General features: G+C 43.6%; 1 protein-coding gene across 3 annotated transcripts in view; it reads right to left on the minus strand.

The window, feature by feature from the left end:
• micu2 (mitochondrial calcium uptake 2) overlaps window positions 1-22,267 on the minus strand; it is a 443,854-nt gene that overhangs the window by 50,880 nt on the left and 370,707 nt on the right. For all 3 annotated transcript variants that reach the window (XM_078222127.1, XM_078222128.1, XM_078222129.1), the window contains one exon: window positions 17,633-17,689. In XM_078222127.1, coding sequence (XP_078078253.1) covers window positions 17,633-17,689 — 57 coding nt within the window. The remainder of the gene's footprint in view (window positions 1-17,632; window positions 17,690-22,267) is intronic.

Below are 22,267 nucleotides of genomic sequence, written 5' to 3' on the forward strand. Positions count from 1 at the left end.
GCAAATTTCGGTTGTGTTCGGCTCGTAAGTGCCTTCCCTACTGTGCTGGCATGACATTTCTGCTTTGCGCAGACTTCTCTGGGGCCTCCAAAGTGAGCCTGTCAAATTATAGTCTGCACTCGTTCCATTGCAAGGATGGAATGAGAGAGCCAGCAATAAACTTCACTTTAGACCCACACCAGCTGTCAGAAAGGGATGAGATGTTCATCCTCTCTGTTTGGGCTGGATTTAAATTCAGTTCCCAAAGGCAAAAAAGGACAGTGGCTGATGCACTGTTTCACTCAAGTCTGCCTCAGCCATGCCAAGTACTAATGAACCTCTGCCTCCGTCTCTGCTGAAAAAAAAATGTAATTTATGCCTCATTCCTTACAAATTTATCTTCAGCGAAACACGCCGGGAATTCAAGCTTCACAAAAACTGGAAAAGAAATGAGCCTCTTGTACTTTACGAGGGGCACATCACAAAGCGCGTGGTTCTCTGAAGGATCCAATGGCGAGAAACAGGTTAGTGTGAACTCTCGGGATTACACATACGATTAGGTAACCTTGGATTAAAGTAGCAGTTGGAAAATCGCCACTGTATCGTTGCAGCAACCAACACTTGGGAGCTGCGTTATTATAATGTCCACTTTCATAAACTGATTTAAAAAAAATAAAGGTAACTTGAACACTGAAGTCAAGGCTTACAGTCAAAATATATACAAAGCCCGTGTAAAGCAATTACTTGGCAAATCTTTCAAATGCGTTGAGTGGGAGCAATCACAGTCTACACAAACATCTGGAGAACCGCAGAAATAAAAAGAGTATAAACAAAACAGCAACTGTGTTATGACTTTAGACTTTGGTGGCAGTGTTTGGAAATCGACTGCTTTCTTCTCATTTCTTTATTTCTTCCCCTTCTCTTTCAGGATTTCTTGGCAATTCTACGGTAAGAAGTCTCACAACACCAGGTTAAAGTCCAACAGGTTTATTTGGTATCACCAGCTTTCGGAGCACTCTGAAAGCTCGTGATTCCAAATAAACCTGTTGGACTTTAACCTGGTGTTGTGAGACTTCTTACTGTGCTCTGGTCCAGAAACAACAATGGCACACCCAGCCCTAATGACCCTGCAAAGTCCTCCTTACTAACATCTGGTGACTTCTGCCAAAATTGGGAGTGCTGTTCCACAGACTAGTCAAACAACATCCTGACTAACTGAATCATACCCCACAGATATCACAAAACCATCCCTGGGTATGTCCTGTCCCATTGGCAGGTCAGACAGCAGAGGTGGAGGCACATTGATATACAGCAGGGAGGGAATTGCTCTGGGAATTCTGAACGTTGACTCCAGAACCCATGACCAGCATGGTATCAGGTCAAACAGGGCAAGAAAATCTCCTGCTGATGACCACCTACCATCCCCCTCTTACTTGATGAATCAGTACTCTTCCATGTTGAACACCATTTGAAAGAAGCACTGAGGATGGTAAGGATACAGAATGTACTCTACCATCAAGAGTGGCTTGGTAGTACCACTACTGATTGAGCTGGTCAAGGAGTGAAGGACATAGCTGCTAGACAGGGCCTGCGGCATGTGGTGAGGTAACTAAGAGATTAAAACCTACTTGATCTCATTCTCACCAATCTACCTATCACAGATGCAATGGTTCATGACAGTATTGGCAAGAATGACCACTGCACAGTCCTTGAGGAGTCAAAGTCTCACCTTCACATTGAGGATACTGTAAGTTTTTCGGGCAACTCAGGCCTTTTTATGAGCTGGGAAAAGGACTTGAACCCTAAAGAACTGTGAAAGTGGCCACATTTGGCTGCAGGACTTGACCAAAGATTTCCCAGGGAGCTCAGCCAGCCTGTGTGTGTGTGTGCGTGTGTGAAGGGGCCCAGTCCAAAAATTGCAAGCAGCCAGAAACCAGACGGACTGCTGATTAGGTTATCAGCAGCACAAAAGGGTACTGATGACATCACCAGACTAGGCCGGCAGCAAGACAATACACCTGGTCTGGACTCAATACAGGTGATAATGGCCTTGTCCCAGAGCGAGGAGAAGCCCATTTCCCTAATGGGAAAACGATTAAACGACCTCCGATGGAACAATAAAGGACAGCAAGATACCTATTACCTGGGATGGGATTATCTGGTCTCTATGGACTGTAAGATCGCAGCTACAGATAACACTAGCAAGCCTTTGTCTGTGGAACTGCCGGTTGGAAGGGGGCGGAGTTGGCAGGAAAAAAATTCAAGTTTTACAATATAAAAGGATGGTCAGGCCGGCCATCTCGCTCTCTCTTCTCCTGTTGCTGCCTCTCGTTCGTCTCCAGCACGCAGCCCGAAGTCCACTGAGCAATTTAAACTAGGATTGTGAGTATCCTCTGGTAATTCGCGAAGTTCCCGAGATCATCATAGTGGATGAGGCTTTGGGGAAAGGGGGGGGCTTTTGCATGCACCTTTCATAGTTTAAGACACTGGTAAACTTGTGTAAAGTAAGTATTCTCGTTGTGCCCGTTTTAGTATTCCTTCCATAGCTATAGTCTTATAGAGCATAAGGCATTGTGTGTTGTTTTCCTGGTGTTTGGTGATCTTGACCTTGATGTTTTAATAAATATATATATATCTTTGACTTCCATTGGAGTCCGTTTTGATCTTTTTCAATTTCTCACCAACGATCTCTGACCAAGTCATAATATTAAATATCCCTTACCATAATTCCGGAGTCTAGAACTGAGGGTACTCTGGGCGCTTCGAAACCGCCCACTCAGGAAAGGCTGCCAGGTAAAGGTGGGCAGAGGCTTTCCTTTCCTCTCTCTCTCTCTCTCGGGGGCGCTACTCTAGCGGAGTAGGCTTAAGGTGGCTGTGAGTCCACCGGTAAGAGGGAGAGGATCACCCGGGCAGTGGTGGGGTTTGGACAATCGGTGTGCCAAGCCCAAAGTGAGCCCGTTGGGTGGAGTTAAAAAGGGGATCCCGCTACAATACCCTTTATCACAATGTGTGGCATTACCACTGTGTTAAATGGGATAGATTTGAACAGATCTAGCAACTCAAAACTAGGCATCCATGAGGCACTGTGGGCCATCAGCAGCAGCAGAATTGTACTCAAACACAATCTGTTATTTCAAGACTCAGCACATACTCTACCATTACTACCAAGCTAGGAGAACAACCCTGGTTCATTGAAGAGTGTAATGGAGCATGTCAGAAGCAATACCAGACACGCCTAAACATTAAGTGTCAACCTAATGAAGACACAGCACAGGACTACTTGCATGCCAAACAATGGAAGCAGCATGCAACGGACAGAGCTAAATGAACCCACAACCAATGGGTCAATAAGCTCTGCAGTTCTGCCACATCCAGTTATGAATAGTGGAAGACAATTAAATGACTAGCCAGAGGAGGAGGCATCTCAACTATCCCATCGGGGGGTGGGGGAAACCTAGCGCATCAGTGTTAAAGGTTGATGGATTGGCATCTATCTTCAGCCAGATGTGCCGAGTTGCTGATCCAACTCCACCTCCCCCTGAGGTCTCGAGTATCACAGATGCCAGGCTTCAGCTAATCCGATTCACTCAACAGATGTCACAAAATGGTTGAAGGCACCGAATACTGCAACGGCAATGGGCCCGGACAACATTCTGACAGTGGTATTGAAGACTTGTGCTCCAGAACTTACTGTCCCTAGCCAAGTGACTCCAGTAACAGCTACAACACTGACATCTCTCTGACAATGTGGAAAATTGTCCAGGTACGTCATGTCCACAGAAAGCAGGACAAATCCAACTCAGTCAACAACTGCACATTAGTCTATCTCAATCATCAGCTAAGTGATGGAAGTTTCATTGACAGTGCATCAAGCGGCATTTGTACAGCAATAAACTAGCACTCAGTTTGGGTTCTGCCAGGGCCAATCAACTCCTGACCTCATTACAGCCTTTGTGCAAACAGAAACAAAAGATCTGAACTCAAGAGATGGGGCGAAAGCGACTGCCCTTGACATCAAGGCAGCACTTAACCTGGTGTGGCATCAACGAACCCTAGCAATTCTAAAGTGAATGGGAATTGGGGGAAAGCTTTCCACTGGCTGGAGTCATACCCAGCACATAGGTGGATTGGCCATGCTAAATTGCCTCTTAATGTCCGAAGATGCATAGGTTAGGTGGATTAGACATGGTAAATGCGTGGGGTTACGGGGATAGGGCGGGGGGGGGGGGGGGGGGGATAAGATGTTCTTTTTGAGAGTTGATGTAGACTTAGTGGGTTGAATGACCTTCTTCTAAGTCACTCACCTTCTGACTCCCCAAAGCCTGCCCCCTAACTATAAGGCACAAATCAGAAGTGTGATGAAATATTCTCCACTTGCCTAGATGGGTACAACTCCAGCAGCACTCAAGAAGCTTGGTGCCATCCAGGACAAAGCAGCCCACTTTATTAGCACCCTATCCACCAACTTAAATTATCACTCCCTCTACCATCAATGCAGCAATGTGCACCATATAAAAATATGCAGTATAGCAACTCAACAAGGCTCCTCCACCAGCACCTTCACAACCTCTGCCATTTAGAAGACAGATGCATGGGAACACCTCAACCTGCTAGTTCCGCTCTACGCCACACAGAACTATGGAACTAGGGCACCATTCAACAAGGAGGATAGCAGCGTTGGATTTAGTTCTGGGGGATAACATGCAGCAAATAGCAAAGTTGCGAACAACTTCAAAGACTCTTCGTAAAATTGAAGTCAATGGAGATCAGAAAATATTTCCATTGGTTAGAGTCATACCTGGCACAAAGTAAGATGGTTGTGGTTGTTGAAGGCTGGTTGTCTCAGCTCCAGGACATCATTGCAGGAGGTCTTCACGGTAGTGTCCTAGGCCCAACCATCTTCAGCTGCTTCACCAATGATTTTCTTTCCATTATGAGGTTAGAAGTGGGGATGTTTCATGATGATTCCAGTGTTCGATTCCACTCAACCCCTGAGCTACTGAAGCAGACCATGCCAGCATGCAGCTTTCAGGTTGGGCTGATGAATGCAAGCAACATTTGCACCACACACGTGCCAGGCAATGGACATCCCCAACAAAAGAGGAACTAACCACTTTCCCTTGATATTCAACAAGCATCAACATCGTTAAAAACCTCACCATCAACATCCTGGGGGGGTGGGGGCACCACAGGCCAGAAAACGAACTGCACCAGTCACGTAACATGTGGCTACAAAAACAGATCAGAGGTTGGATATTTTATGGCAAGTGACTCCCCAAAGCCTGTCCACCATCTATAAGTACTATCATAGAAACACTACAGTGCAGAAGGAGGCCATTCGGCCCATCAAGTCTGCACCGACCACAATCCCACCCAGGCCCTATCCCCATATCCCTACGTATTTACCTGCTAATCCCTCTAACCTACGCATCTCAGGACTCTAAGGGGCATTTTTTAGCATGGCCAATCAACCTAACCCGCACATCTTTGGACTGCGGGAGGAAACCGGAGCACCCGGAGGAAACCCACGCAGACACGAGGAGAATGTGCAAACTCCACACAGACAGTGACCCAAGCCAGGAATCGAACCCAGGTCCCTGGAGCTGTGAAGCAGCAGTGCTAACCACTGTGCTACCGTGCCGCCCAACTATGTCATAAGTGTAATGGGAGGCACTTGCCTGGATCAGTGCAGCTCCAACAACACTCCGGAAATACATTATCCAGGACTAAAGCAGCCTGCTTGATCAGTTCCCCATCCACCACCTTAAACATTCATTCCCTCCACCATCATCTGCAGTGGCTGCAGTGTGTACTGTCTACAAAAGGCAGTGCAGCGACAGACCAAGCCTCCTTCGACAGCACCTTCCAAACCTCTGATATTTACCACCCAGAAGAACAAAGGCAGCAGATGCATGAGAACACTACCACCTGCAAGTTATCCTCTAAACCACACACCACCCTGAGTTGGAAATATGTCACCATTCCTTCACGGTTGCAGGACCAGAATCCTGGAATTCCCTTCCAAACAGCACGTTGGAAAATCTCCACCACACAGATTGCAGCAGTTCGAGGCTGTGGTTAACCACTCGCTTTTCAAGGGCCTTGCAAATGATGTACGCATTCCATGAACAAATAATTAAACAAATGTTTAATTTGACACAGCACCTTTAACGGAGTAAAATATCCCAAAGTACTTCGTAAAAGTGCCAAACAAAATTTGATGCTGAGCCACATAAGGGTATATTTGGACAGAAGACAAGAAGCTTAGTCAGAGTCAAGTGTTAATAGAAACATAGAATCTTTGAATTCCTACAGTGCAGAAGGAGGCCATTCAGTCCATCAAGTCTGCACCGACTCTTACCTGGGCTTATCCCATAACCCCATGTATTTACTCTGCTAATTCCCCTAACTGAGATATCTTGGGACACTAATTTAGCATGGCCAATCAACCTAACCTACACAGTTTTGGACTGTGGGGGGAAACCACAGTCTATAAAGGCAGAGTTATTAAAATCAGAGATATGTAGGACATCAGAATTGGAGAAGGGCAGAGGTCTCGGGCGATTGTAAAAGGTTACAGAGATAGGTAAAGGGCATGGAAGAAATTTAACACAAAGATGAACATTTTAAAACTAAGGCATTGTGGAGAAGGCGTCGATATTGGTCCGCAAAAACAGAGGTGAACCTGATTTAGTGCAACTTAGGCTTTGATTAGCAGAGTTTTGGATGAGCTCAAATTGATGGAGGTTGGAAGTTCAGGAAAGCATTAGAATAGTTGAGTCTAGAGATGCATATACTAAATACTGGCTATAAGATAATTAGGTCTGATATAAGAACTTAAAAGGAAAGGAGATAAAGATAAAGGTATTTTGCTGAGTCACACCTGGGAGAGGAATCTTGTTCTCTGAGGTTATTATTTTGTATATCAAGTTAAGATCTTGTATGGCATGAGGGTTTGGGATAGATCTTTGGCTCTGTTATGGTCTGGTGACCAACACCCAGACAATATAAGAATTTTGAGCAGGAAAAGGCCAGCACACCTATTAAGCCCCATCTTTTCACTGACTGGAACTTTACTTACTTGTCTTCTCATAATAGCCCTAACTCTGTCTGCTCTCTAGCAAGAGATCCAGTTATCTTCCAAAGTAACACCATTGGATTTTGCTAGCAACTTTTGTCATGACACTGGTACATAATGCATTCGTGTAAATAAAATGATCCACTAAACTTCCTTACTCCCATCCTCTGAATGAACCCGTATTGGTACTGGAACTGTAATATTTCAATCAAAGTCTAGATGCAAAGGATTTAGATTGAATAGAGATGGAACTAGTTGCTCCACTGGGGATTTGTTTTGCACCATCAGAACCCAGGAACTGCTCTGGCAGTGTAATCAAATCCATCAATTTACCATGACACAGTGAATCACAGAAAAGGGGTTGACCCTAGGAGCAGAGAACAGGTACCTCTCGATGTGAAGAGGGATGCTCTTCACATAAAAGACAAGGAGGAATGTCATGTGGGTGGCAGTCAAAAAAACATTTTAAACCTGTGATATTGTCATGTTTCATTTGTTATATATTTGAACTGAAAATTTAGAGAGGTTTTCAGGACTAAACAATATTTTATGCTTAGCATGAAATAAATTAATAAAACATCACAATAGCCCAGCATTTGCTGTGGGCTGCTTTCACTGTTCACCCGGCTTTTTTACGATTGTCCATTTGAGATGGCATGGTGGCACAGTGGTGGGCACTGCTGCTTCACTGCGTCAGGGACCCAGGTTTGATTCCCGGCTTGGGTTCCTGTTTGTGCGGAGTCTGCATGTTCACCCTGTGTCCGCATGAATTTCCTTCAGGTGCTCCGGTTTCCGCCCACAGTCCAAAAGACGCGCTGGTTAGGTGCATCGGCCATGCTAAATTCTCCCTCAGTGTACCCGAACAGGCGCTGGAGTGTGGCGACTAGGGGATTTCCACAATAACTTCATTGCAGTGTTAATGTAAGCCTACTTGTGACAATAATGAATAAACTTAAAAAAGTGTAAAACTTAAACTTGCTGGGCTTGTCAGTGGAGATTTCTACGAATTCAGCATCCTTAGCAGTGTTCTCTGCAGGGGATCTGTGGCCATTCATGAGCAGGACAAACAGCCAGTCGGTTCAAAGAGTCCACACTATGACCTGCAGACTACAAAGCAGGAAGTGAAAATGCAAAAAACAGGAAATGTATGTGACATTAAAATCATAGCAATGGAACCAAATAGAGATTGGGGCATACAAATGAGATCTTAAGGGAGAAGGATAAAGGAGAGGAGCAGAAAAAACGAAGAACAAATTTGATTGTGTTAAAACCTACAACATTAACTTTCTCCACACCCGTAAAATTAATTTTTCAGGGGCAAGTAGATTGTTTAGCAGTAATTATGCTGTTAAAAACTGACTTACTCTTGATTGCACTCGTCCTAACTTCTTCATCTGTCTTTAGCATAAGGTTAGTGGATAATTACCCGAAATTCACAGCATTAAAGTGATTTCTGTGCAGATTCCACTGACAAAAACTGTAACAAAGCAACCTCTGCAGGAGACAGATATCAGTTAGAGCAATGATTTCTACATTTAGCTACACACGTATGGACACGTAAGCTGCTGCCAGTTTTGCCTAACAATAGCGAGCACTAACATCATTGTTACCACGTGCATCACAGTCTGACTTTTAGATTCGAATATAGCCTGGCTTTGAAATCTTCAGAATGATTTAGCACTGAATGGGCTGAACAACCAATTTTCAACCTCATCTTATTTACAAAGTGGTGCCGAAAGGATCCAAGAATTGGAGCTATGGCATGTGCTTGAGTGTGAGGGAGAGATCGGAACTATAGACAGGTTTTATAGAGAATTTACAATCTCCACATCCATTGGGAATCCTTTGAAAATCGGTTTAACTGACTTTTATTGCAGTCTAGCTCTTCACCCCTAATTTAGCAACATGCTTTGAACATAATCAATAGACTAGACATATTTTAGTTTCGAGTGCATGAATTCCACAAGTATTCTCATGACAGCAAAATAGCCCCATTTGCTTTATCCCACTGAAAACCCAAGATAAAAGACAGCAGTCTTTTCATAAAACTTATTACTAATGGTTATTTAGCTTTCAGCATCAGCAGTAACAAGTCCCATTAGACCTTCCTTTGTTCTATGCTTTCTTGCGCATGTGACATGTGAAACATTGCATTTTACACAGCGAGCATTCCTCGCTGCTATTCTTTACCACAGCTCAGTGGTCGCCAGTGGGATGACCCACAATGCTAAGGTCTATCTTGACCTCTAAAACTGCGTTCAGTGCATTTCAGATATTTGTGCTAACAAAGGGAATCAGCAGCCCAGAAAATGAACTGGCTTGTTAACCCAGGATGCTTCAATATCAGTATAAATTAGAGCTTGTCAGATGCCAAAGATAACTTTAAATATGAAGTTCACTATGGCTGGTTTCAGATGAATGTGATCTCGGTGTGGATGGATTTCACAGTTGTTTCTATGTAAACTAAAAGGCAATTTTCAGTTGGCGGAGAACGATGACAAAAGACCTCTTGTAATACTTGACTAATGTTTGAATATAAAGTCCAAATACATTTATTCACAAGGCCATGTTGGGTACAAAATAATTACAATGAAATACGCAAGCTAAAATGGTATTTTTATTTGCATACTGCACTACAATTTTAAATTAAGCTGTAACGTTATTGGTAAACAATTTTACGATTAATTCAGTGACTATTAAAGAACAGCAAACGATTCTTAAAATCACTGACACTCAATGGAATGGAAATGAGTGGTTGTGTTATACTATCATTTCTAGAAATAGCTTAAATCTGGACACTTCAGTCTTACTTTCAAGGATAACTCCACCCAAATTGTAATCAGTGATCAGCTGGAAAGCTTGACTATGAATGACAATTATGAATAGGATTGAGAGATCCCTCGATTTTACTGTAAGCTCAACAAAGTCTTTGAAGTCAAAAATTGCAGGCAGGAAGAGAATACAGTAAGTAAGAAGTTTAACAACACCAGGTTAAAGTCCAACAGGTTTATTTGGTAGCAAATAAACCTGTTGGACTTTAACCTGGTGTTGTTAAACTTCTTACTGTGTTTACCCCAGTCCAACGCTGGCATCTCCACATCAGGAAGAGAATGCACAGACACATTCAGGGGTAAAGGAAGTATTGCGTGGATTATTACACTTTTAGGGTATTTTATTCAGAGTATTACAAAATAAAACATTTTTAATTCATGGTAATCTTTGAACCAAAATATTAAGTACACATTTCAGCTCTTATTTACTGGTAATGTGAATATAGAATGTTGAGAAAATAAAAACAGAAAATACTGGAAAATCTTAGCAGGTCAACAGCATCTGCAGAGAGAGAATAGAGCCAATGTTTGGAGTCAGGATGACCCTTTGTCAGAGCTCTCTTTCCACAGATGCTGTCAGACCTGCTGAGCATTTTCTGCTTTTGTTTCCGATTCCAGCATCCACAGTATTTTGCTTTTGAGTTGACATTGACCCCAAAATTGGATGAGAAGCACCTGTTTTCTTGGCATTATGGGCGCCATTTTTCCTCCAAAATGTGTAAGTGGTGTGGTTACACTTTAGGTGTTGGCTGAGGTGGACGCCATCTTGTTGAGGGCTTGGCAATGCACACGAACACCTGCTGGAGATATGCAGATCAGGTAGTTTTCGACATCAATCAGCATCAAATGCTCGTGTGATGCCAGCCATGCCATTTCAAAGCTCAGTGCTCCAGCTAACACCCTCAGCCACAGGAAAACGCTCTTAAGGTGCTATTTAATGAGATCATTAACTACATTCAGGTTACTTTCTGATTGATTTCTACAGGCTCTTGCTACAGGGTGGCACAGTGATTAGCACTGCTGCCTCACAGCGCCAGGGACCCAGGTTCGATTCCTGGCTTGGTTCACTATTTGTGACCCACTGTCTGCACGTTCTCCCTGTGTCTGCATGGGTTTCCTCCTGGTGCTCCGGTTTCCTCCCACAGTCCGAAAGACATGCTGGTTGGGTGCATTAGCCATGCTTAATTCTCCCTCAGTGTATCCAAACAGGCGCCGGAGTGTGGCTACTAGGGGATTTTCACAGTAACTTCATTGCAGTGTTAATGTAAGCCTACTTGTGATGCTAATAAATAAATAAATTTCTAGAAGCATTTAGTGGTTTCCAGAGTTAATTTTACTTAAAGACTATCGGGCGGCACGGTAGCACAGTGGTTAGCACTGCTGCTTCACAGCTCCAGGGTCCCGGGTTTGATTCCCGGCTCGGGTCACTGTCTGTGTGGAGTTTGCACATTCTCCTCATGTCTGTGTGGGTTTCCTCCGGGTGCTCCGGTTTCCTCCCACAGTCCAAAGATGTGCGGGTTAGGTTGATTGGCCAGGTTAAAAATTGCCCCTTAGAGTCCTGAGATGCGTAGGTTAGAGGGATTAGCGGGTAAATATGTGGGGGTAGGGCCTGGGTGGGATTGTGGTCGGTGCAGACTCGATGGGCCGAATGGCCTCCTTCTACACTGTAGGGTTTCTATGATTAGAACATAGAACATAGAAAGCCACAGCACAAACAGGCCCTTCGGCCCACAAGTTGCGCCGATCACATCCCCACCTCTAGGCCTATCTATAGCCCTCAATCCCATTAAATCCCATGTACTCATCCAGAAGTCTCTTAAAAGACCCCAACGAGTTTGCCTCCACCACCACCGACGCCAGCCGATTCCACTCACCCACCACCCTCTGAGTGAAAAACTTACCCCTGACATCTCCTCTGTACCTACCCCCCAGCACCTTAAACCTGTGTCCTCTCGTAGCAACCATTTCAGCCCTTGGAAATAGCCTCTGAGAGTCTACCCTGTCCAGACCTCTCAACATCTTGTAAACCTCTATCAGGTCACCTCTCATCCTTCGTCTCTCCAGGGAGAAGAGACCAAGCTCCCTCAACCTATCCTCATAAGGCATGCCCCCCAATCCAGGCAACATCCTTGTAAATCTCCTCTGCACCCTTTCAATGGCTTCAACATCTTTCTTGTAATGAGGTGACCAGAACTGCGCGCAGTACTCCAAGTGGGGTCTAACCAGGGTCCTATAAAGCTGCAGCACTATCTCCCGACTCCTAAACTCAATCCCTCGATTAATGAAGGCCAGTACGCCGTACGCCTTCTTGACCGCATCCTCCACCTGCGAGGCCGATTTAAGAGTCCTATGGACCCGGACCCCAAGGTCCTTCTGATCCTCTACACTGCTAAGAATGGTACCCTTCATATTATACTGCTGCTTCATCCCATTGGATCTGCCAAAATGGATCACCACATACTTATCCGGGTTGAAGTCCATCTGCCACTTCTCCGCCCAGTCTTGCATTCTATCTATGTCTCGCTGCAACTTCTGACATCCCTCCAAACTATCCACAACACCACCTATGATTCTATGACTACAGGGGATAAGGTGACATGTGCTGAAGAACTTAATCCTGACCTCAAGGATTCCATACAATCCACTTGCTCCCAGACATGGGTTCAGTAGTTGACGTCCCCTTGGCCTACAGTGTGACAGAAAATGAGCATAGGTGACACAGAGTAGAACATGATGCTGCAAGGAGGAGGGCGGGGGGGGCAAAAAAAGGGGGTCACATCCCCCAAGAGGGTTGGGGAACAATCTTCCTACCAGATCTCTAAAGAGGAACAGTGTGTCAGATCACAAGAACACAAGAGACAGGAGCAGGAGCAGACCATTCAGCCTGCTGAGCCTGCTCCAACATTCAATATGATCATGGGTTCCAATTCCACTTTCCTGTCCACTCCCCATATTCCTTGATTACCTGAGAGACCACAAATCTGAGTATCCCAGCTTTAAATATAATTAACGATGCAATATCCACAAACCTTTGGAATAGAGAATTCAAACTACTCTCTCAAACTCTTCAGAATCCTGTATGTATCCCTGGTTTCCCCGCTCACTCCCTATCCGTACAGAGAGCTGCTGTTTTCATTCTGTTCTCCCCTTTTAAAATTGGTGGCATATTTTCCCCAACCCTTAAATTTGGAGTGTTCCAATCCTCTATGAATAACTTGCACAGAAAACTCCAGGTAGGATAAAACAAAAGCGGTTAGTTTATTTTCACACGCACACACGCAAGAAGGGTTTTGTAATGTCCACCCCTTTTCACTCGCGCAATAAACGGGTGATGAGGAAAAGGAAGAGATTCAGGGCACGACCACAATAAAATACGTATCAGGGTTTTACATGCGTCGACAGTCACGTGTCTAATGGAAGGTTTCTTCCGAGGGGAGGTTGATTGATTGTAGGGTGATCCGCCTCTCCGGAATGAGATTTCCACAATGGGAGAAGGCACGTGGAGTGAGTTAGTCTCGGAGGCATGAGTTTCAAGCTTCCAGAAGTTTTTTGATGATGGTGGTGTGGTGGACCTCAGTTGTGCCTTTGTCCTATATGGACCACCGTTGTGTGTGCTTGTCATACCTGGACACATCCCCTTCCAGTTTGGGTCCTCCCCTCAGCACCTAGTATAAAGGTGGCTGTCTCCTCCCTCTTGTTCAGTCCAGGTTGGTTATATGTTGGGATCTGCTCCTGATTCTGTTGTGAATAAAAGCCTACACTTATATTGGCATATCGGTAGTCTTTCGCCTTATTGATAGCGCATCAGGTGGGAAGATGCGTAGGAAGTTGCCCGAGTTCTGTTCATGTTGGAGGTCAAACAGTAACTGCCTGAGTTCAGTTCCCAGGACAATATGACAGTGCAGCATGGAGAAGGCCATGTGACATATCTCCCATTATTCCTCTTCAATGTTGGACAAATGATGTATATCCCCATGGCTGGAATCTTGAGGCGTTTAATTGGAGTCAGGATTCCTTCTGTTCTTGGAGACACTGGTTTCAGCATGACTAAATGAAGTTGTTGAATCCATTGCATTAGAACATTTAATGCTTCAGCTATTAGCACCATTATTGGAGATTAGGTCCTGTGATGGGCTGTCTTGTTTGAAGTTGGCTGCAGCAGACTGTCTGTCTGCAGGGTCATTGCGTTGGCTGGGTTGGAGTGTTTATGCAAGAAGTGTTACATTCCAGATGTTTGAGGTACTAGCCTTGACTAACTCTGAAACTTCTGGATGGCAGCATGTGATCAGCTGGAGCCACCTTGTCAGCTCAGCAACTATCCATTTTGAAAAGCATTAAAAAAAGACTTTATAAAATAGCTCAGCTGACGTATAGAATATATATATTTTCCTTCACATCTCAACTGTGACAATTCTTATGACCAAAGTGAATAACCTCACACTTATCTATATTATACTCCATTTGCCATCTTCTTGCTCACTCAGTTAACCTCTTTGCAGCCTCTCTGTGACCTCCTCAAAACTTGCATTTCCATGTAGCTTTGTATCGTCAGTAAACACAAACTCATTACTCTTTGGCTCAGTCACTAATATAGATTGTAAATAGCTGAGGCCCTAACATTAATCGTTGTGGCACTTCATTAATCACAGCCGTCTGCTACACTAAGAAGGCCGTCACTGACACCTGCCATCCGTTGCAGCCACAATTGCAGCTTCAAGTATAGGGCACTGCCAATGATTGCGAAGCTGATTGTGGACATGAATCTTTAGGAGTCTAACTCCTTCCAGGTTGGAGCAGGTGATTTTTGCAACATCTCCCAGTTTGCTACCCACTGTTGTGTAAGAAAGATCACTGACATTTTGTATTACCAGAGAGAAGCAGCTGGAGCAAGCGCGTGGCTTCACAAAGATTGCAGGCTTTTCCTGGTGCAGGGCTCCAGTGACTGCACAGTTGTGGCTTTGTGGGTGCTCCTTGACGACTCCGAGATGTACAGCAACCAGAAGGGATTCCCTTCCTGCACTGTGCAGCTGATGTGCACTCAGATACAACACATCATGCAGGTTGACAGTCGGTATCCTGACGCTGTCATTCTGTGGCAGCAAATGCATTTGAGTCACAAGGACAAACCGGAGGGTGGGGGGAGGGCACTGAGCAACAAGGACTATCCACTAAGCACATTGCACATGTCTCTGGTGTGACATGAAAAGCATGCATATAATGAAAGCCATACTGCCACATGAAATGTGCCATCATGAGGGCACAGCCCTTTTCACCAGCTACACAGTGACCAGCTGGGGAGGCGGAGGAAGGGAGGTAGTGGAAAGAAAGAGGCAACCATCTTTCTGGCCATTGTGTCTGTGATTAACTCATTTGCTCTCCGGTACAAGTGAACACAAATCCGACTCCCCATCCACCAAAGGTCCCACATCTTACCTTTCCCATTACTGACCATCACAGCATCCTCTCTGCCGCAATGCTAACAAATGCCATCACAAAACCGCCAAGTCAAATTTATAAATCAATCACTGCCTTAATGCATGTAAACCTTTGTGCAATCCCTTAGTGTCGGTCTCCTATGTGTCTTTGCCTGCCTTGGTGCTTCTATGGAGTGCTACTTTGCTTCATAGAAGTCATAAATTATTTAAAAAGAGAATTTTTAACATTTTTAATATAATCCTCACAGTGCTCAGAGATAGTCTTTGTTAATCCCTGGAGATGTTCTCAACCAGCAGAGAGATGCTTGGAATGTGTAATTTTAACCAGAGTGCCTTCCATCAACTTATCATCTCCAGAATTTTCCAAAATAAATGTTCAAATATTTTATAATGACTTTTGGAGCCACTTACCTTTCCACAACTTTCTCCCACATGGTACAGCTTCTTGGGCAAAGCCTCACCATGCTCTTGCATGAGTGGAAGTCTTAAAATTACTTTCACTATGGAGCTATGAATGCAATTTATCAGACTGCATTTTCCAGAAATGTTTAGTTCACTTTTATTTTGAATAATATTCTGAATGATAGAAGTTATCTCAAAGGTTTTAACATTTCGTTTTGTCTCTTGCTAAAAAAAGAGTGGTGTTCTTAGAAATTGCAATAATAACCACCATCTTTATTGTTGTTAATATATTTTAGGTAACTCAGCTGCAATAAAGATGCTGTTTGTTATTGTATAGGTTTTCTACACATCTCTTTTAGCAAGACGTGAAGGAAATTGTAAAGCTTTTGAATTATTTTTGATAATTACATTTTGGGTAGATTTGGCAGAATGTAATATCCAGAAATAAATCTTTACTACATTCAATGTGATTTTGAATTAAAAAACTCAATCCATGAAGATGCCAATTTCCGAGCAAATCATAGCAACAAAATCAATCATCACCACAAATAACTTGGTCATAATGCATGAGTGGTCTCATTTTTAACAGTTAATCTTGGTTTCTGTCAAATTCTCCTTATTTCTCTAAAACAGCTTTCAAAGAACGCAATGGCCCAGGTCTTCTCGTTTTTGGATGGTCGTACCCAAGAGGCACGCCAGAAGATGCACTGGAAGTCTCAATGCAAGGACTCCGCAGGAATTGCCCAGGAAGTTTGAACTTCTGTTGGGCAACTACCCAGCATCTGGAAGCCTCCGAATCTCTGAGCTGGCGTTGGAGCTTCAGATGGTTCTGACTCACTTACCAGAATAGCTTCCCACAAAAAGTTAGAAGAATTAAAACCAGTTCTAACTCCTGGGTTATTACTGAACCCCTGAACCTCCGACTAGCCCTGGCAGCCCCCCCACCCACATCCACCCCCCACCCCTCAAACTATTCCACTGATCACCCGACTACTTCCCGATCACCTGATTACACCTCTCACCCTCAACTATCCCCCTACTCTGACTACACCCCTCACCCTTGACTGCCCCCAAACCCACCTGACAAACTCCACCCCCTTACTTACCTGCCTTCACTCTACAGCTTGTCAAAGTGTCTTTGGGACAGTTAAATGTAATGGTATATGGTAGCTAGTGCTGTGGAATGGTGGTGTGGCTTGGATTCTCTGATGTTCCCGTGAAAGAAGGACTCCTCAACAGGTACGCGCCACATTTTCCAGGAGGCTCGGTTTGGGAATCCAGGTCAGAAATGTGGAGCTCCGGTGTAATGTTAGTGAATTGGTGTGGAGTGGCAATCCGATGGAGGTTGGGCCAAATCATCTGAGGAGTGGCAATGAGTCTCATAGCAAACGAAAATGTGTGAACCTTGAGCTTTAATATGGGTATGAACCAATTACCTTCTCTTAATCTTAGTGACAATCTAATATCTTTGTAATAATGGTATAGGATACATATGCTTTCTTGAAGCCCCCCCCCTCGATTCCGGGGCGAGCAAGGCTCGCAGAACAGAATTCTCCGTTGGCCTCAGGCAGGATTTTATGAGCCTCGCCTGAGCGAGGTCATAAAATCCTGCCTCATATCTCTGTTTCATACCATTACTCTGTACAGAATCTCCTTGTTGTACCATTACTTGAATTAATTGCAAGTGAAAATACATAATGACAGACTAGATCCTTTAGCAATCAAAGTAACAGGAATTGTGAGGAATGATGTTATCGAAATGTCCTGCAAACAACTTTCAGGAAATTTTATGCATAATTTACTGAAATATGCTATCTGTATGAAAAGTTCAATAGTGATATTAAGAGGAAATGATTATTCTGAGTTTGGTTTGGCAGGAAGTAAACTGGATGGAGGAGATGACTTACCGATGTTGACTGTGCTCCTTGCTTGACCTCTTTCTTTTGCCGAATGATGTTCTGCAGCTGAAATCAGATTACAGTTCTTAATATCTTAAAATGTCACTGTTTTATTTTTCAAAATTGTTGAACAATTTAAACTGCACACAGAGGCTGCATTCATAAACAGGTCGGGAGTAACTGGTGCCTGTTTAGAACAGAATTTTCCTGTCCTGCCCGCCATGGGAATTGTAGCGGGCGGGATACGGACTATGTAAAGGTCTGTTGACCTCGTGTGGGGTTTTCCAGCCCTGGGGTAAGTGCGACTGGAAAATCCCAACCCAAATGTTTGGGGAGGTTCAAAGCAGGCTACCATTTACATCAGGAAAATAGAATGGAATCTGTGTCTGCAGTATAGCTGTAGGTATCATCACATCATGCTGCTTTTAGAACGTAACTGTAGGATTCTGCCCAACATTGTCTGAGGAGACAGTTTTGCCTCTTGAAGATACACACTATTGCTTCATTAAAATTGTTACATTCAATCAAGCGAAGGGTAGTGGGGATAATAAAACCAGAAATGATGTTTCTTTCCGGGCTCTTCAAAACTGTGAAAAACATTTGCAGCTGAACATTATTCCAAAAGCTTGGAGCCTGGCAAACTGCCAACAGAAATTAATTTTCAATATTTGCTAATTGAATTCTTGAGGAAATTCTGAACATTTAAAAATTAAAAGCATCGTGTGAAGATAAAAAAATCCTATTACAAAAGAGATTTTATTTGTGTTATTGAATGACAGACCTTGATGGGGAGGCGAGTCATGGAGAGGGGGGTGGGGTTAAATTGTCATCGACACAAAAAGTGGCTCTAATATACCAAGTACCACCCATTATCTTTTTTTTTTTAACAGCAGTAGATTTCATGGTGTCTGACTGTCCCTCAGTGGAGATGTGAGGCACATCATTAACATTTTTAAATAGGGCTTCCACACGGCAGATTTAAAATTCACAGCTGGTGCACAGGATTCGTGATGGGTTTCTCACTGCTCAGGGAACACGGCAGTGAAAGGGAGGTGAGAACCACCAGCTTCACAAGATAAGCGGCTTTTTTTTTCCAGCATTCCTGGTAGTTGTGCTTTTCTTGGCTGCTCAAGGAAACCATCAGCCTCTCTCTCCCCTGCTGATTGCCAGCTCTGCCTCACCCCTCTCCCATCTGCGATGTCTTCTACCACCCCAGCATCTCCCATTCTTCTGGAATCTAGAACTAGAAGTTCCATTTAAGACAGAGATGAGGAAACTTTTTTCTCTCAGAGGGTCGTAAGTCTTTGGCATTCTCTTCCCCAAAAGGTGGTGGAAGCAAAGTCTGAATATTTTTAAGGCATAATGAGAAAGATTCTTGATAAGCAAGGGGGTGGCAGGTTATTAGGGTAAAAGCAAATTACTGTGCATGCTGGAATCTGAAACCAAAACAGAAAATGCTGGAAAATCTCAGCAGGTCTGGCAGTATCTCCAAGGAGAGAAAAGAGCTGACGTTTCGAGTCCAGATGACTCTTTGTCAAAAGCTACTATTAGGCTAGGCAGGAATGTGGAGTTGAAGTTACAATCAGATCAGCCATGATCATATTGAGAGGCAGGGCAGGTTCAAAGGGCTGAATGGCCTGCTCCTGCTCCAAATTTGTATGTCTGTGTGTAAACATGTATAGAACATAGAACATTACAGCGCAGTACAGGCCCTTCGGCCCTCGATGTTGCGCCGACCAGTGAAACCAATCTAAAGCCCCTCTAATCTACACTATTCCAATATCATCCATATGTTTATCCAATAACCATTTGAATGCTCTTAATGTTGACGAGTCCACTAGGGCATTCCACGCCCTTACTACTCTCTGAGTAAAGAACCTACCTCTAACATCTGTCCTATATCTCTCACCCCTCAATTTAAAGCTATGTCCCCTCGTGTTAGCCATCACCATCCGAGGAAAAAGACTCTCACTATCCACTCTATTTAATCCTCTGATCATCTTGTATGCCTCTATTAAGTCACCTCTTAACCTTCTTCTCTCTAACGAAAACAACCTCACGCCCCTCAGCCTTTCCTCATACGATTTTCCCACCATACCAGGCAACATCCTGGTAAATCTCCTCTGCACCCTTTCCAACGCTTCCATATCTTTCCTATAATGCGGCGACCAGAACTGTTCGCAATACTCCAAGTGCGGCCGCACTAGAGTTTTGTACAGTTGCAGCATGACCTCCTGGCTCCGAAACTCAATCCCTTTACCAATAAAAGCTAACACACCGTATGCCTTCTTAACAACCCTATCAACCTGGGTGCCAACTTTCAGGGATCTATGCACATGGACACCCAGATCCCTCTGTTCATCCACCCTACCAAGTATCTTACCATTAGCCCAGTACTCTGTATTCCTGTTACTCCTTCCAAAGTGAATCACCTCACACTTTTCCGCGTTAAACTCCATTTGCCACCTCTCAGCCCAGCTCTGCAGCTTATCTATGTCCCTCTGTAACCTGCCATTTCCCTCTGCATTGTCTACAACTCCACTGACTTTAGTGTCATCCGCACATTTACTAATCCATCCAGGTCATTTATAAAAATGCCAAACAGCAGTGGCCCCAAAACAGATCCTTGCGGTACACCACTAGTAACTGAACTCCAGGATGAACATTTCCCATCAACCACCATGTTTTCTTACAGCTAGCCAATTCCTGATCCAAACCACTAAATCGCCTTCAATCCCATGTGTCCGTATTTTTTGCAATAGCTTACCGTGGGGAACCTTATCAAACGCTTTACTGAAATACATATACACCACATCAACCACTTTACCCTCATCCACCTCTTTGGTCACCTTCTCAAAGAACTCAATAAGGTTTGTGAGGCACGACCTACCCTTCACAAAACCATGCTGACTATCCCTAATCAAATTATTCCTTTCTAGATGATTATAAATCCTATCTCTTATAATCCTTTCCAAAACTTTGCCCACCCAGTATGTCACCCAGCAATGGCCACCTGCCAATTTTGTCGGCTGCCGGTAGAAAACGGACCCAAAAGATGATAAATATCTCTAACGCCTGCCAAATTCAGCTGAGAAAAGAGCAAATAGTTACCAGCAATTTCACTAGCGAGAGGGAGACGCAGCAAATGCAGGAAGAATAACTCCAGAGCACTAACAGAGTCATGGCAAGAGGAAATTACTTAACAAAAATGGCGAAATGAGAAAGACACACAATTATTTTGTACCTTACTATAATCAAAGCACAACGCTCTGCTCAACAAAGCTGTGCCCACGCCAAGATTATCTTCTCACAGTTTTATATTGAAATGTCCAGTGTACGAGACAAAATTAATAAGCTGAACTTAACTTTATATTTGCAGCATAATTGGAGCTAAGACCCAGGTATCTTACATTCTAAGTACACAGCCGAGTGTTCAAATTTAAGTCAACAGACTTAACCAATATTGGTAAAAGTGTTTGCATATTATAAGCCTTACCTTTAAATATTGCTTTATATTACTGCGTAAAACATCAGTCGTGCAAATAAGTCTACTGTGTCTCAAACTACTGTGCTTAAAATGGTCGATCCTCAACAAGCTAGCAATATAATAATTACTATACTTGAGTATTACTGAAAATACATTTTGTCAAAGCTTTCCATCTTGCGCTCATCAGAACAATAAAAATAATACCAATATCAAGGGAATCAACAACTTAATAATAATGTATGAGAAGAGAATGCTGATTGGTTAGCAAGTACACTCTGATTGGTAGAGCTGTTGGCATGGAGAATGCACCAGTTAATAGTACAGTAAGAAGTCTCAAACACCGCGTTAAAGTCCAACAGGTTTATTTGGTATCACGAGCTTTTGGAGCGCTGCTCCTTCATTAGGTGAGTGGAGAGTTGGGTTCACAAACAGGGCATATATAGACAAAGACTCAATTGCAAGATAATGGTTGGAATGCGAGTCTTTACAGGTACAGACAATGCGAGTGGAGAGAGGGATAAACACAGGGTTAAAGAGGTGTGAATTGTCTCAAGTACAGTTAGTAGGATTTTGCAAGCCCAGGCCAAATGGTGGGGGTTACACGTAGTGTGACATGAATCCTCGATCCCATGACACAAACCATATTATCCAGTTAATGGTAACAGACAGGTAACTGCCAAGCATTGTTTAAAAATTTAAACCTTGACAATGATTGATCAAGGCATTATCCTATGAACCAGAAAATGACTATTACTTAATTTGTTTTGCTGAAACAGGCGCAATGTGTGCACATGTTCTTTCTGTCTGCAAAGAACAGGGCCCTGTGTATTGATATATACAGCCTCCAGTATGTGCAAATGCACCACATTGCGAGCTTGACTGATGCAATGGTTGTCAGGGTAATTCTCAGCACACTGAGGATTATTTAGCAAATATTGTCCAATCACATAATCACAGCTAATTTAGGACACTGTTTACTACTCTGACTATTTTGATTTGCCAGCTCATCAAATAGTCCCTACGCTCATTAGTTCATGAAAGATAGACTTTAATGTAGCAAAACAGTGTACATCACAGAGCAATATTTTAGCAGTGAAAACATGGAGAATTAGCAGACCCATCAACGTTGGTGGTAGATTCTGTGTAGTTATATTCCA

The sequence above is a fragment of the Mustelus asterias genome, chromosome 10 (genome assembly GCF_964213995.1).
Source record: "Mustelus asterias chromosome 10, sMusAst1.hap1.1, whole genome shotgun sequence".
In the NCBI taxonomy this organism is placed as follows: domain Eukaryota; kingdom Metazoa; phylum Chordata; class Chondrichthyes; order Carcharhiniformes; family Triakidae; genus Mustelus; species Mustelus asterias.